The sequence below is a fragment of the Sceloporus occidentalis genome, unplaced genomic scaffold (genome assembly GCF_023333645.1).
Source record: "Sceloporus occidentalis isolate IW3139 unplaced genomic scaffold, rSceOcc1.0.p SCAF_3, whole genome shotgun sequence".
Classification (NCBI taxonomy): Eukaryota; Metazoa; Chordata; class Lepidosauria; order Squamata; family Phrynosomatidae; genus Sceloporus; species Sceloporus occidentalis.
This window is the reverse complement of record NW_028316983.1, coordinates 138057612-138074106: the sequence shown is the minus strand read 5'-3', so window position 1 is coordinate 138074106 and position 16495 is coordinate 138057612. Positions and strand designations below refer to the sequence as shown.

Genomic DNA, 16495 nt, shown 5'->3' with positions numbered 1-16495 from the left:
TTAAAGTCTATGCTGTTCATTATTTCTCATCTCAGTTTGCTCCTTTCCTGTTTCATTTCCTCTGTAATCTCTCCCCTTTTCTTTGGAACGTCTTTCCTCTAGCTTTCTTGCTCTTTGGGCTCCTATTCCATAGCTTCCCTACATTCAGTGACTTCTTCCCAGTCATCAGTTTGTTCCTGCCTAAAGTTTTAATCTAGTCAAACTGAGAACATCCCCTTCCCTAAAGCAGGAGAGATTGCAAATTGCTTAGTGCTTGAGTAGCTGGCTGGTGCTATTGTATCAGTTCAGCCAATCATTGGAAAAGACTCTGTTACAACAGGCAATAATATATGTGATGAGTAGAAACGATATTGCATTTTGTGTTGTTAAAATAATATTTACAGTATGAAAGTTCAGAAAAATAGCATCTCAGTACAGCAGAATTTGATTTTCTATATCAGGAATGGACAATGGAAGCCCTTCACATGTTTTTTGGCCTTCAACTCCCATCAGCTCAAAACTCACATAAACCAGTGGTGTGAAACTGTGGGCGTTATTCCAAAAGGGTCAAGCTCCTGAGCCCTTGTCTATACCTTTCTAATGTTTCATGTTAGGAGTTTTGGATTATACCTTCATATTTCAGCCAGAGCACCCTCTATAGGGCATCTTCCTCTTCCTGGGCCCATCAGTGGACTGTATTCCAAGGTTTGCTGGTTGGCTGGATTTAGCTCAGAGGTGTAGTTATGGGAGTGGGAGCAACAACATGAGAGCATTGCCCCACAAATAAGAAATCTGATCTCCCAATGAAATTTTTCATCAGTTCCCAAATTTCTAGCATTGTGGTAACTTAAAACTTAAGTTGAGCATTTAGAAATAGTGTGTGGTTATCCAAAGAAAAAGGGGCAGGCAACATTATTGGGAATGTGAACACAACAAATACAAGAGTTCTGGGTGTGAGTGATATTCAGAGTCTCACTAATGCTAGAAATTTGGAGATCGTGAGGAAAAGTCATGAGGGGCAGAATTCTTATTTGGAGGAGCAATGCCCTCTTGCCCTGGCAAATAGCTACACCCCTGGTTCATCTGTACTTTTAATTCCCCACATAATGCTTAATAATAATGTTAGGTTAGAAATGAAGGGCCTGAACAGACAGGCCAAAATAAAGCTGTTTTGGGTCACTTTGGAGGTATGCTGTTTAAATGACACACACATCTTAAGAGGCCAGAAGCTGCACCAAAGCTGCACTCTGGTTCTTAGGCCTGGAGAGTTGCTTTGGCATGGCTTCCAGCCTCTTCAGATGCATTCAGCATTTAAACAGCATACCTCCAAAGTGACCTCAATCAGCTTTATTTTGGCTTGTCTGTTCGGGCCTATAATGGAACATTAAGGATGGCTTGGTTCAGCCATGTGATGCCACTAGGAACAATGGCTGAGGTGGGAAGCATGGGCAGTGGAAGTCTTGGCAGGTACCAGCAGTGGCTCTAGCATGGTACAGTAAGGGGGGGAAATTGCTTGAATTGAAGCTCTTCTTCTGTATTCAGTGTGTCTGTTGATTTATGAAATACTGAGCCCAACCAGTTTCCCTTTGAGGTTTGGCAGATCTGGAGCCCAGTTGCTCCACACCAGGACTCATACACACACCAGTACCAAAAAAAGATTAATCTGGAAGTGACCTGAAATTGCTCACCAGTGCTTCTTGAGCCCTGTCTGCACAGGCTAAATAAAATGGCCTCCCCTGTCCTCTCGGTTGAGAGACCGGACAATTCACGGCCCAAACCCCAGTTCTGGTGTGAACAGTCCAAACGTTGTCTGGCCCATTCTGCATCAGAACCAGGGTATACCTCTCTTAAAACAGATCAAAGTACCTCCCAGTTTCCTCCAGATCTTCCCGGAAGATCTGGAACCCTCCTTTCTGGCCCCAAGTAACTGTTTGAAATGCCACCTATTGTGCCACCCAGCATGTCTTCTGCTGCCATAGGTCAGTCACTTTGAGGTCAGAAAGATGTACCCAGCAGTGTGATTATAGCTGGGCACCTTGTTCTAACCTCAGGGCGAAGTGACATGATGTGGCGGTGTACATGCCAGGCAGCACAGCGGGACAAGCATGCAAATAGCCACTTGGTGTTGGGTTGGAGGGCTGAGGGGGAGATTGGGGCAGCTCTGGGGTCAGGATATTCTGGTCTGTCCCCAAGTAGCCTGACCAGTGTAGACAGGATATTGGAATGTAGTTTTGGTTCTTAAAAACTGGAGTGTTGGGTTTTTAAAAAATGATTTTTTTTCTTTTTGGGATAGTAGTAGGGAGATTTCTGGGGGCTTCAAATGCAGGTGGGGGAACCACATCCAGCACATGAATTGTGTGTTGTCCACCTTTGCCACAGAATAACAGCAGCATCTCTAACCTTAAGTCTTTCATCCTCATAATACTGTTCGCTAATATCACACTTCACTTCTGCAAGATAAAATATTGATAGTAAATAGAGGAGGACTGGTGTTACATAGGTGACATTTACAGATGAGCAGCTGTGACTAAAGTACAGAATATTAGTTTATGGTTGGTCTTACATGTATGTATTGATTTTATTTCTCTACTGAGGAAGAGCTAAATCTTTATGGCCATTTTATGAAACCAAACTTTAAACCATAAGATGCCAAAGCATAGTAAAATATAATGGAAAATTTAACATTTTAAACAAACTAAACAAGTGTAAAAAGGAAAGTGTGAGTAGCTGTAACTAAGCAATTTCTGTTCAGAAACAGGATTGTACTTGGTATATCAGTCGAAAGTTGATAAAAGGTATCTATACCACTGAGACCATCTGTGTCCCCAATGGCAATGCTGGATCCAAGATCTTATGCAGTTTTATTTGAACTGAAATTGTGTATTATGAAATATATTTAGTTTTTCAGATATCCTATAGAGAATGAACAGTCAAGCTGGTTTTATTGATACTATTTTTTGTTAGGAAATCTGAAGGTTAAATGTATGTGTTTTTTTAAATATTGTACCTTTTTTTCTTCTTACTGCCTAATTTAATTGTGCATGGCTGCCAGCTTTGTTACTAACAATAAGAAAAATGATAACATGGGTATGAAACATCTGCTGTACACAGGGAGATAGCTTGTGCTGCTAGCATCTGGGTAAATTTTGAAAAGAATAGATTTAAAGCCCGATGTGGGAAGGAAAGTGTGTGTGCTCTAATATATAATAAATTACTGTTTTTATATTTAAGAATAAATATTAAAATTGTTATTAAAATAAGAAAGTTCAATGGGACTTATCTCCCAGGTAAATTTATATAAGCCTCAATCTCCCCTTTCTCATAAAACATGCTGGTGTGGGGTAAAACAACCTTCCATGACACTTTCTTCCCATGGAAAGGCACATTTGGATTTACCAAATTATTTCCTTGTGTTAAGAAAATTTCTAATAAAGCTGAGTTCCTCTGACCTGTCACTCATAGTAGTAGATTTAATATGATACTATATGGGAAGTGTTTTCTCTTTGTATCTTTTTCTGTCTTTCTGTACTTTGTTAAGTACTTGTATTATATTGATATAATCAATCACTATCTCAGGAGGAAAAGTACTTAAAATGAGTTTGTAAAACCTGAAGAATTGAGAAAGCAAGGATCATATTCTAGTGAAAGCTCTCCAATATAGATAGTTGCCTGTTCTTGTAGATTCATTGATAATCTTATGGTATTTGCTGTTTCTTTTACACCTCAGCCGCTGGAGTTGTGTTACTAGGTGAGGAGCCTAGTTTGCAATTTTTGTTAAATCAATTTCTATAATAAGTTCACATCTTGAAGTGGTGAAGTAACACAAACAGAATTCTAAATCTGGAAGAACTGTGATTGCAATGCTGCTCATAATGGTGGTCCATGGCCCATTGGTCTAGAGACTGTTTCCAGGAAAGAAATGAACAGTTGTACCCAATGGGAACAAAAATAGTCCTGGTCTCTGACTCATTGGGGGGGGGGGGGGGGATTGCCAGTCCCCGACAACTGATAGTCTGAGAAGCACTGCCATAGAGGATCAGAAGCCACACAGAATTCATAATATACTCCTCGCATCTTCTGTTTTGAACAGCAAAGGTAGCCTAATTTCCCTTCTGCACACCTAAATCAAGAGCTCAAGTTGCAGTTATGGCTTGATTTATAATGCATTTGCCTATATTGTATGCTGTTCTGAACAGCACCTTGTTTAAATGAAATACAGGTTTAAAACTGCAGCAGGCCTCCAATTACTACTCTAAGCAGAGTTATCAGAGAGTTAAGTTAGCAGCCTGGTGAAGGTGTAGCCTGCAGAGGCAAAGAAGAGGCCCCTACCTATACCCTGGCGAAGGTGTAGCCTACAGGCTGCATGTAACCCCAGCACCCTTTATTGTGCCTCCCAGGCTTGCCCAGCCTCTTCCTAGTCCTTCACATATCACAGTTTTATATTGGCTAAAAGATGCCTAAAAAGGGAAACTCACTACTCCTGGATTAGATTGAAATACCTTCTCAGCCATCCTGAAAAATCTGGAAATCATAATCAGAAGTCATTTATGACTGTGATTTAAATGGGATGGTGCAGTCTGCTGTAGGTGCATAGAGGCAAAGAAGAGGCCCCTACCTATACCACAGTTACCCAACCTTGCCTTAAAGAACCTCTATCCTCAAACCTTGTACTCCAATTATACCCTGTCTTTTCAGATTGCATTTGTACCTCGAGCAGAGAGTTGCACGGGAGTCTGTGCTGTCTTACAGTTGATGCATGAATTCTGTCAACATTGGATTGCTTGTTCAGTAGGCCTAGGCCAGAGCAGGAATCCAGAGTAGTTCCTACCTGGGAGTCCCTGCTCTTCCTCTTGAGTGGTGCTATTATGGGTTCTGGAGCATGTAGCTTTACCTTGGGTACTATGTTTGATTTACTTCTTAAGATAGAGAGCGAGGCACAAAAATGTGAAATGTTTTATATCTTTGCCTATATGGGGTAACAATCATGATTCAATAGAGATCATATATTTTATGATAACTAATGAAGATTTATTAGAATGACAATGGCAGCCATAATTGTAAAAACAAGAGAGGTTGGTGATCTAGACATTCTAACTGTTGCTGAAACCCCCAAGCAGATAAGAGAGTCCAAACTTTCAGATTTCACAGTCTACTGTACTGCATCCTTATCAATCCAAAATGTATGACAGCCATCCAAATATCTCTTCACAGCCCCTTCAAAAACAGCAGTAGAAGAGATGGGTAAAATTCCTTCTGAACAAATCTTGCCAAGATAACTGCATGATAGGTTCACTATAGGATCACCATAAGCTGGAAACGAGTTGAAGGCACCCAACAATAATTACAAACTTTGGTTAACCAGCTGATTTTTTCCCCCTTGTCAGATCAGTAAAGCTAAATGCTTTCATTACTTCCTGCCAATTTTGTTTTCTTCTGTTAGGATCTAAAGGATGAAAAGAAAAAGGCTAAGATGGCTGCCGCTAGGACTATTCTTGAGAAATGTACCATGATGCTTCTCACCGCTTCCAAGGTAACTTGTTTCTCTGTTTGGCAGAGGTTGCTCTCCGGAGCCTCTTTACTCCTGCTGCACATGAAGAAATTGACTGAAGCAATGACACAACACATAGGGAAGCTGGAGGGCTTTCTAAAGGACTGTGATAGAAATTGTGGCAAACACTGTGGTTGACTAATTGACAAGACTGAGAATCAGCCTTTGCTATTTTGTTTATGGAAGAGTATACCACAGTGGGTTTGGTTTCAGGACCACCTGTAGATATCAAAATCTGGGGATGTTTAAGTCCTATTAAATACAATGTCACAGCAAAATTGTGTCCCTTATATAAAATGGCAAAATCAAGGTTTACTTTTTGGAATTTATATATTTTCTAAATATTCTCAAGCCGTGGATGCTTGAATCTGTGGATATGGAGGACCAACTGTATATAAGGATTAATCTCAGGAGACTGCACAGAGCTATCTGGGTAATGTTTTTTTAAAAAAATTATTTTCAAGACCTGTTTAAGGCATCCTGACTGTGAATCTGCACGCGTAAACAAAGGAGCTGTGTTCCACAGAATGAGACTAGCTTTGGAGCAGGTGATAGAGATTGTAACAGACTCTCGACCCAGTGGAGAGAACGAACCAGGCCCATTGAGCATCTATTCTGGCATCAAGGAATTTAAGGTGAGGGATTTTGTTTAGGTCTTGAGATAATATTTATTTATTCATTCATTCATTCATTCATTCATTCATTTTATTTCATTTATATGCTGTCTTTCTCTTGGAAAGGGACGCAAGGAGGCTCAATAATTAAACCGTAAATGTTTTAAAACATCATAATTCTGATATTTTAGTTATTTACATCCCTTTCTCCTTGCTTCAGAAATACAAATTAAATACACTATGTTGTTTTTTGGCCAGTATGGTATAATGATTCGGGCATTGGACTAGGACCTTGGAGACCAGGGTTCGAATTTGAGTGACTTGGGACAAGTCACACTCTTTCAGTGCCTTAGGGTCACCACAAGTCTGAAACAACTTGTAGGCACACAACAACAAAAAGGTTGTTTTGCATGTGGGTGATTCAAGTATCCATCAGCAAAAGCTTTGGGCATTCAAAATCAGCATCTTGGATCCCTCTAAATTGTTAATACAGGGCTCAGGGAAAGGAAATTGTGTAAACTAATTTGAAGATATTTGGTGGGGGATAATTCCCCTCAAGCTTCATTAAGAAAAGGTTCTATGCTCTATCTTAAAGGAAACTTGGTAAGAAGATATATTAACTTCATAACCTTTACAGCAGCTTTGTAAAGTTGAATCAATATTGTTAATACCACATTACAGGTTGGAGACTGAGACAGAATGATTCATCAGAAGTGAGATCTGAACTGGGGTTTTCCTGATTCAAAGCTCAGCTACTAAGCTACAGTGCTGTACTAGCCCTGATATATTAGGCTTTTCTACTTTTTGGCTTATGGTCCATCCATCTCCCCCCCCCCCCCCCCCTTTTTCAGAATAAAGTGGAAGGTTTGCGGGAGAATCTTTATCTTCTGTCAAAGGAGAACCTTCGGGCAATGTTGCGTGTTGTCCTTGAACACACAGAAGATTTTACTGATTCTGCTTACACTACCCATGAGAACAGGGAACGCATCTTGGAGCTGTCCAAGCAAGCAAAGATGGAACTGGAGCAATTGGTGTCAGCATGGATGTATGCTGTAAGATTAATCTTTTCCCTAATATTTCTGATTGGTTCATCTCTTCTTACAAAGAAATACACTTCAGGATCAGATTACATGGAACATAAAAGGCATGTTCAAAAGTCATGATAAGAATCCTGGTTTGTCAAGGATAATGCAGCGTACTAGTCATGCTTGTCAGTTGTTTCCACTTACAGCAGGAGCAGCTAACCAAAAACTGTTTATCTGTTTATTTTTTAACTGGATTTATATCATAACTTTCTGCCAAAGGTGATACTGAACACAGTTACTGCAGACCTTCTGTCTGTGGCTTACCTAGCATTACATCAAAACCCAGTAAAACAAGATAGTGTGGAAAAGACATTTCTCCAGGAAAGTTAGTTAAAAACTGGTATTATGTTACCTTTATAATGGCAAAAATCAAGGTTTGCTTTTTGGAATATTAAAAAAAAATCCAATCCATGAATAGTTGAATATGTGAATAAAGAATCCATGGATACTGAGGGTTGATAGTACTACATTTTGACCTCTGGAGGACACATGCATCCCATGGGCTGCTCTTTGCTCACCCAGCTCTAAAATTACACTAAAAGATATTGAAAAAAGGGCTGTGCTCCTGCATCATGGAGACATGTAATAAAAGCTTCCCATACAGAAATGCACAGTATGTCCCCTTTCAGATCTTCTAGGATTCACATTTTAGCTGCTTTAGCACTTATTACATGGCCATTTATTGGCTGATACAGAGCAGGAAAGATGCAAGTGGGACCTGTTTATGTCCCTATAGCCAGACACAAAACAATGAGATCATTAACTAATACTACAACCACTACTACTATTACTCCTACTCATTCTTATTCTTAAAAATTTGGTTGGACAACTGAATTGCCTGAAATAATGTATGGTCGGGGGCGGGATTGTTTCCTTTCAGCAAAGTCAGAAAAAAAAGGATGTCACAGAAGACCTGGAAGTAGCCATATTAAAAATGTGTCAGTGCATGAACGAACTTCACAGAGAAGTAAGTATAATTCACTACAATCTATAGTACATTTTGAGTCTTCTTATGTAATTTCTGTAGAATAAATAGTTGGCTCATTAGAGATTTGACCATGTAATAATAGTTTCAGCTAACTGAACATGCCACTCAAGCCTTTTTTCAGAAGAGGTTATTATGAAATAATTACCTGAATGGAAGCCCTGGGTATGACATGCATGCAAGAACACAAGTTGTTAAATTTGGTTGCAGAATTTGGCTCACTGTGGCTCATATTAATTATGAATGTCCAATGCTTTTATTTATACATTTTGTGGCCCATTAAGTGTTCTGTGATCAGCTACTGTTTTGTATTATAAAATCTAAAAAGAGCGCATACCTGATTGGGGAGGTTTCTTGGAGCTGCTTTGAGCTTACCTAAAAAGGAGAGCAAGAAACAAATGAAAAATATCAGCTTACAGTTAAATGCCATCATTAAGCTTCTTCAATGTTTTTTTTGTCCCGTGAGGAGTTGGGAAAGAGTGGCAGTGTTAGGTAATGAAGAAAGAAACATAGGAAGTTGCACTGTAGCTCTTTGAAAGTTATTTTTTGGACTGCAACTCCTAGAATTCCCCAGCCTTGCATGTGGATTCATAAAAGCTAGTAGCTCACCATTATTATTTTTATTTATTTTTTTACACCCTTATGTAAATTTATCCACCCATATGTGATTACTGATCATTTGCAGATTAAAGAGAAATCCAACAGGAGTCTTTGTATATATTCTCTACCTAGGAGCATTTGTGCTCCACAGACTACCCAGTGTAATAACCTCTTATTGTTTTTCCCAATACCAAAGCTCCACAGTGTAGCAACGTCTGTCGCAGCAGACCTGATAAAATATCACTCAGATCACCTGGTTTTGAAAGCACTAAAAATCTGTGGAGCGGAAGGAAACATAGAAGCTGTTGCGGAACATAGCTGTAAGCTGTCTGAACAGAAAGAACAGTTGATAGAGGTAGGTTCATGCCATATTTATTAATTTATTTATTGGAAAAAGAAGTGTTCCAAAATGTTTAAATATGAGAACTTCAAGCCACCTTCCTATTTTGAGGAGTATGCATGTGCTTTCAAGTGACCTGTCAACTTACGTTGACCCCATTAATTTCATAATTTCTTTTTTCTTAGGCAAGGAATATTCAGAGGTGGTTAGCCATAACCTTCTTTTAAAATATAGCCTATAACAACTGCTATTCCTTGCCAGGGTCTCATCCAACTATTAACCTAACACTGCTTAGGCCTCCGGGATCAGTCTGGATCTGGAGCCTTCAAATTACTACTATTTTGGGGTGTACACTTAGGAAAATTCATACAGTCTTTGCCTTCCTAGACTTTTAACTATTCCCTTTCTAGACTTTTAACAGTATAGCTGTTACGTTATACAGTATTGGGGTTCTGAAGTACAGTGGTGCCTCGGGTTACGAAATTAATTCGTTCCGCTGTCAATTTCGTAACCCGAAAGGCTTTCGCAAGCCGAATTCCCATAGGCGCTAATGGGGAAAAGCCGCGATTCCGTGTGAAATCGCGCAGAAAAGCACCAAAAGTTTTTTCGTAACCCGAAAAAACTTTCGCAACCCGGAACAATAATTTCCTATGGGTTTTTTTCGTATCCTGAAAATTTCGTAACCTGGGTATTTCGTATCCCGAGGCACCACTGTATGCCTGGGGATATGCTGGGCTTTGGCTGTCTGCTTCTATTTGGATGGGAAGAACAAGGGTGAACTGCAGCTTATGCTCATAGGGTAAGGCTTGGTAACTAGAAGCCTTTCTGACACCTCTGTTGCTGACCTATTGCATTTATTAAAATCAGCCTTGTTAGCAGGCCTCTTTCGGCATAATGGGAGTTGAGGTGCTGTACCATTGTTCTAAATTCATTCTGTAGTGATACTAATTGCTGTCTTTAATGCATCTTCTTTACTAAAATTAAAAACATCATTTTGACTATGGAAATGGTTCTGCCAAACCTTTGATACTATTGATTTCAAATACAGTCGTCCCTCCTGATTCGTGAACTTGGAGTCTGTGGTCTCGCCAGTTCGTGGTTGGCAAGCAGGGAGGGACAAAATAGTGTGTGTGTGTTTGAGGCGTGTGCACAGCAGCACACATAGGAGCACACTGCCATTGAAACCAGTGGTGACTCCAATATTGATGTTTTTCCGGATTTGCGGGAAGGGGGGTCTGGCACAGATCCCCCACGAATCAGGAGGGGCAACTGTATAACAACAAAAAGTCTAGTGACATCTGAAAGACTGAACAAGTCTTATTTAACTAAATTTTACATTCAGGTAATGGAATATTTTTTTAATCCTTACAATGCCAACAATGCCTTGTTTTTTCCATGACAGACTAAGCCATGTAATGGGGTCAAAATTCATTTCAAAGAAGAGAGTTAAGCATGCTCATGGACCAAACTAGAAAGAGATCTCCAGTAAAACAGCAAGAAGAGAAGTGATATTTGTGGAAGGACGCTCTGAACGCTTTGTCTGGCAACCTTTAGTTTTTTCCCCTTTCCATAGCCTTATTATGGTGTCTGAAAGAAAGATCTTAGGGATGGGAGTAAAGGAGGAAAATGATGAGCAGAGAAAGAGTTAAGCTGCCTCTGCACCCAGCTTTTTAGGTGTTCAGTGAAGCTGAAGTCTTATCCTGGATTTTCTAAATTCTGAAACTTTTCATTTACCATCCATAATATACTGTTAGGTTGCATTCCTTACGAGGTACATAATTGGTAGTTGGGCTTTTTTTTTTTTTTTTGTTCCCCTCCTAGATATGTCATTTATTGAGGCATGTTTCTGGAACAGAGCCACTTGAAATTACTTGTCTACATGCAGAAGACACTTTTCATGTGACTGGGCCTCAGGTATGTGTACTTTCTAACTTCCTGGTGAAGAAAAAAAATGTTCTCATTGTATATTTGTACGAATGGTATCTCCTTTGAATATATGATCCCTGAAACTAACAAAGCTATGAGAAGGCATAAATACTTCAGAGAAAGAAAGAAAAATGAAGGAAGGAAGGGGTAAGTAAATAGATAACTTCTATGACCTTCTAGAGAGCTCCAGAGGGAGTCCTTAATCAAATTATTACTAAAATCAGAATGAAGTACTCCAGCCTAGCTAGTAAGATGTAGTTACCAAAGCTCTCGCCTGTGTTGATTGTAATATAGGCTTTCACTGATTGATGGCTTTTCCTTTAACAAAATGTATCAAAATGCTGGCAGATATATCAAAAGATAACAATGCAAAAAGCATAACAGGCTTTGGAGTAATAATAGTGTTATGTTTTTGGGAATCTTATGTTATAGACCCTTTTCTTCTGAAATATCTCAGTAGTAATACTGCTTTAGGATAAAGTTATGGGATTGTTTTGGTAACTAGTACTGCATGGCAACAGTACAGTTCAGGTGGAAAAACATTTAGAGCTATCTAAATTAGTTCTAATTTTTGAAATCTAATGAGAATTACATTGTTTATGCTTCAAAATATAACTAAAGTGAGTTTTCTCACTTCACTCATTTTAACAAAGCCATTTGTGCAGAATAAATTTGCTCAGAATACTCCCAGTGAAATCCCTTAATGTTTGTAAGGCTTTGCTGAGTAAATGCTATGCTAGCTAGCTCTATTTTTTTTAAAAAAATAAAATACAAATGAAAGACTGTTTGTTCTTCGCCTCTGGGGATGGATGTTGATTAGCAATTTCATGTTACAAGCAAGATCTGCTTTGTTTCCTTCAGATAATCTCTGCTGCAGAAACCCTGACACTGCATCCTTCTAGTAAGATTGCAAAAGAAAATCTCGATGTGTTCTGTGAGGCTTGGGAATCCCAGCTGAGTGATATGTCCCTGCTCTTAAGAGAAATCGGTGACGTGTTTGAAGGAAGACGAGGTGAGAGGGCTGTTCTGAGATACAGACAACCTACTGTACTTAAATACAAGCTACCATTTTACAGCACACGCATTTTCTGAGTGCTATAGTTATAATGTAAACTGTAGACTTCACAAAATCTGTAATGACAACCTGGAGCTACTTTGTACAGTTTGGCAGGTACTCAGGTGTCTGCTGCACTAAAATGTATAAACAAGTTTGGAGGGCAGGCATCAAGCTCCAAAAACAAGGAACATGATGTATGTCCTTGGAGTGATGTTTAAACTATGTCAGCTTGACAAGAATATCAACCTGCAGACCTCTGCTTAATTTCAAAAGCCATTTCTGCAAAGGATCAGTTCAGGTCTCTGAAAAAGTAACTGGTTTCTTCTCTAGCAGCCTGCTAAGTGGGTAGGAAATGAGGGAAAGAAAGAGACAAAGTCATGGCAGAGAGAGAGAGAGAGAGAGATGATTTGACTCTTTGGCTGTATCCATGGGCTCCACCAACAAGTGGCCTGCAGCCCCCCCCCTCCATGCAACAGATCAGCTCTGAGGGAGGGCTGTCCTCAGCATTAATAAGGTTGCCCACCCTGGGTTACAGAGGCATGCAGGTATCCATTACAGTTATTAACCCAGCAAACATTGGTGCACTGTGATGCCACATGAAGTGCAAAGCAGTTCTTAAGTGTTTAGATAATGATTCTGAATCCATCTAGTATTTTGTTTTGCAAAGAGATTATGAGTATCATGCTGAGACTGAGCCTGTTGTAACTTTAATTTTACTGAGCCCCCCCCCACTTTGAGAATGGCATGGAACTTAAAAAAAGAATTTGTTTTTGCCTAATTATGCCCATAGTTAATGCTTGTAGAGAAGTGGTTTTCAAGCCTTGAACACCTCAAGGAGTCTTTTCTACTTTGATTTGACAATACAGGAACCTCTCTTTGTCAGTACTGGAATTCCTGCATTTTGCTACAGGATAGTTGGATGTGATGGGAAAGTTCATGCCTATCAGCTGGTGAAGGAAAAGCTTTGAGGACAGCTTGTCCAACACTGGGGAGTCCTGATAGACTTCTAAAGAGCCCTAGGACATTGTGATATGAAAGCCACTATTCTAGAGGAATAGAGTTTTTTACACAATGAACTAATTGTGTAGACCTTGCTTTTCGTGGTGGTGCAGCAATAAATTAACTTCAAAGAATAACTAGTAACACAAAGCAGTTGAAACATTTTTGTGAGGGAGTTATAAAGAAGCCTTCTTTCAGTCTGACCAGAACTGTCCAATGTTCTTGTAAAAAGAAACACCCTTTATTTCTGTACTATCTGCTTTCATTCTGCTCACTTCACAATGTAGTGAATGTAGCTATTTGATTTTTAAACTGCTCTCCTTTCTGCTTGGATGGGATCTCTCTGATGACTCTACACAACTTTTGGCCTATTTTCTGTGGTTGGTAAGTCACCTGGTATTTGTGTAGCATGTAGAAAAGAAACTGTAAAAGTGCCAATTTGTCTCTCAATGTCCTTGCCTAAGGCACTGTAGTGTTATTTGTCAAGAGACCTCATTTATAAGCATAATTTGATTTTCTGGAGAAGGGTTTCTCTTTGGCTTTTTAGTTTTTATGAAGGAAACTTTCTCATTGGATTGTGCCATTCTTCATGTTATAGAAATGTAATGTTTGATGTATTTATTCAGTTGTCTCTTTTATTGAAAACAATCACTCAGGGCAAAAAAGGAAGTTGGGTTTGACAAAATCAGACATATAACAGTAGCTTTGACTCAGTAAAGCCACTGCAATGTGCCAAAAGGGAAGGCTGCATTTGTCTTGGTGTGCTCCCAATTCATAATCTATTGCCATTTAAGAGGACCTGGAACTACTGTATGCTAACTATTTTGGACTTCTATACTTGTGCGACCGACCCCAGGGCATGATTAAAAGAATATAGCCCAAGGCCAAACTGCAATCTGAGGTCTTTCTCTTTCATGGGTATTGTTCAGACAGGTTGTAGATAGAGGTAATGCTTTACCAGAGATAAAGCAGATTTGGAAGAGAAAATATTCCTCTCTATGCCTCATGAAACTCTGCTGTGCCATTTTTCCCTAGAGTGATTGCTAACTAGCTTGTGTCTGTGGTCCAATTCACTCACATACAATCCCTGGACACTCTTGCAATCCCCCTTTTCCAGAACAATGATAAACATACAGGAGGCACTTTTAAAAAGGAATAGGACAAAACAGATAGATGTGCCAGAATTTGATCAAATGGTATGCATCTCTTCTATATTATCCTGTAGGAGCAACAGAATAGAAATTTTGTGCTCTTAAGAGATGTATAGAAAAATTTCAGCTACAATTTCTTTGCAGTGCTGCTGCTGTAGCATTAAGTGGCATCTAGCAAATGTTTCCTTTTTACATACAACTATTAAAGGCACAGAAGCTGTGCTTCCATAATGGATATCTGTAGCATCCTTAGCAGAGTGATTAATTCAGATCTGGTTGAAGGAGAGTTTTATTTCCTGCCAGATGTTTGGTTTTAAATAACTGGATGTTATCTAGCCTTGCTGCAGTACTGCAATTGAAGGCCAGCCATCATCATCATCATCATTATTATTATTATTATTATTATTATTATTACCATCCACCTTTATTTATAAAGCGCTGTAAATTTACACAGTGCTGTACATACAATCTTTTTAATTATACATTCTATGGCTGTAAAAAATGGAAGAAATTCTGTCTTTCCTACTTAAATCTATATCTTTTTCTGTTTCTTCTGTTGCAGACTCTTCATCTAATTTATAAAAATTAGATACAAATGGTAAAGTAGGTTTGAAAAACATGAATTAGTGCTCATTGGAAATAGCATAAAGAAAATGTGTTTCTATCTTATCTGTGCTTTCCCCTCTTTTTGGTATTGCTGAATTATCTTTAAAAGCACAACTAGCACATTTGACAAGGAGTTTCTCCTTTCTCTTCTTGGGGCCTTATTTCTGTTTTATGGGCCTAAGACTGAAGTTCTGAAAAAGCTTAAACAACATTAACACAAAAGGGACTGATTGTGATTTGTGTCTTTAGGCAAAAGACACTATTTCCAACTCACAGAAACAAATGTCCATGGACAAATACAGTCCTCTCTCCTTTCTCGTGGTTTTGGAAACCATGTCCCTTGCTTATATGCGAGGGACGAATGGAGGGGTATGTCAGCCTAATGGGGCTTGAATATATGCAAAACTCCATTTTCATGGGGGGGGGGGGTCCAGAACGGATTCCCCACGAAAACAGAGGATTGAGCACATATGTTTTCCCCAGTTAACATAGGAGCTGCTATTCAGCGAAAGTCTTTTGTGTTTAAGTACTAATTGGTAGAGATGGCTATTCAAGAATAAAGTAAATCCTGTTAATTCTAGAGGGATATCTAGATCAAGACCCAAAGTATGAGAAGTAGCCGGATTTAAAAATAATAATAATCCAGTGGACACACAGAGAAGAACTGTGATCGGATAGTATTGTGCCACCATATAACACTATGAGCATGGGATATACCCATTGCATTGCTGTGGCAAATGCAATTTCTATATAAACCATGAAGTAGGCCTAGCCATTTAATTTATCATAGCTGAGATGCACATTGACCCAGAAGAAGACAGTAGAATCAGTATTTCTCAAGTTTCTTTTAAACTGGAATTTAAACCCAAAGCACACCTCTCCATTTTAGGAGCTACACCTAAATGACCTTAAACCTTGTTGGTAAAATGGTGTTGCACTTTAAATTATATTGTATAACATTATCAATGAAATGTTTTCTATGTATTCTATGTAAAGCTAGGAAATGTATATATACTATGCAGCTAAAATCTGTTGACCTTTTGTGCATTTGAAATGATCTAAATGTAACCCTTAAAGATAAAGTGGGAGGGAGCAGTCTTCTAAAATAATTGGCTATAGTTCGACAATTTATATCAGAATAAACGGATTATTTGGCATTCAATGAAGAATTCAGTGCAAAACTAGAATCATGAGGAGATACATGCCATTATCCAGCTCTCCCCTATTCTTTTATTTATGGGCTAGTCCTCACCTCTTAATTTACAAACATTATATTTTTACAGTAATGTATTTTTTTTTAAATGCCACTTTACAAATTTTGAGCTTGATATTTGGAATGTGGATGGGAAAGGTATGTTTTTAATATTTCTGGGGCAAACATTCTGTGATTTTGATGGGGGTTAAAGAATGAAGAGCAACCCAAATGTGCTGGACACTTTCTAATAAATGAAGTGTATTTTTACAATGAACAGTTTGGCTCAACTTTAATTTGTGTTCTCTTTACTTTATGGGAGAAGCAGAAGTGCAGTTTGTATTATTTCAGCACTGACTCAGCATCCCCCCCCCCAAAAAAAAAAAAAATGTTCTCAGCCGCCTCCAGTCTCA

The 16495-nt window shown here is 38.9% G+C and overlaps 1 protein-coding gene across 1 annotated transcript in view; it reads left to right on the top strand.

The window, feature by feature from the left end:
* LOC149316872 (alpha-catulin-like) overlaps positions 1-16495 on the top strand; it is a 66222-nt gene that overhangs the window by 34930 nt on the left and 14797 nt on the right. The window contains exons 5-11 of the mRNA XM_089518336.1: positions 5420-5509; positions 5992-6162; positions 6993-7193; positions 8107-8193; positions 9008-9166; positions 10973-11065; positions 11939-12089. Coding sequence (XP_089374462.1) covers positions 5420-5509; positions 5992-6162; positions 6993-7193; positions 8107-8193; positions 9008-9166; positions 10973-11065; positions 11939-12089 — 952 coding nt within the window. The remainder of the gene's footprint in view (positions 1-5419; positions 5510-5991; positions 6163-6992; positions 7194-8106; positions 8194-9007; positions 9167-10972; positions 11066-11938; positions 12090-16495) is intronic.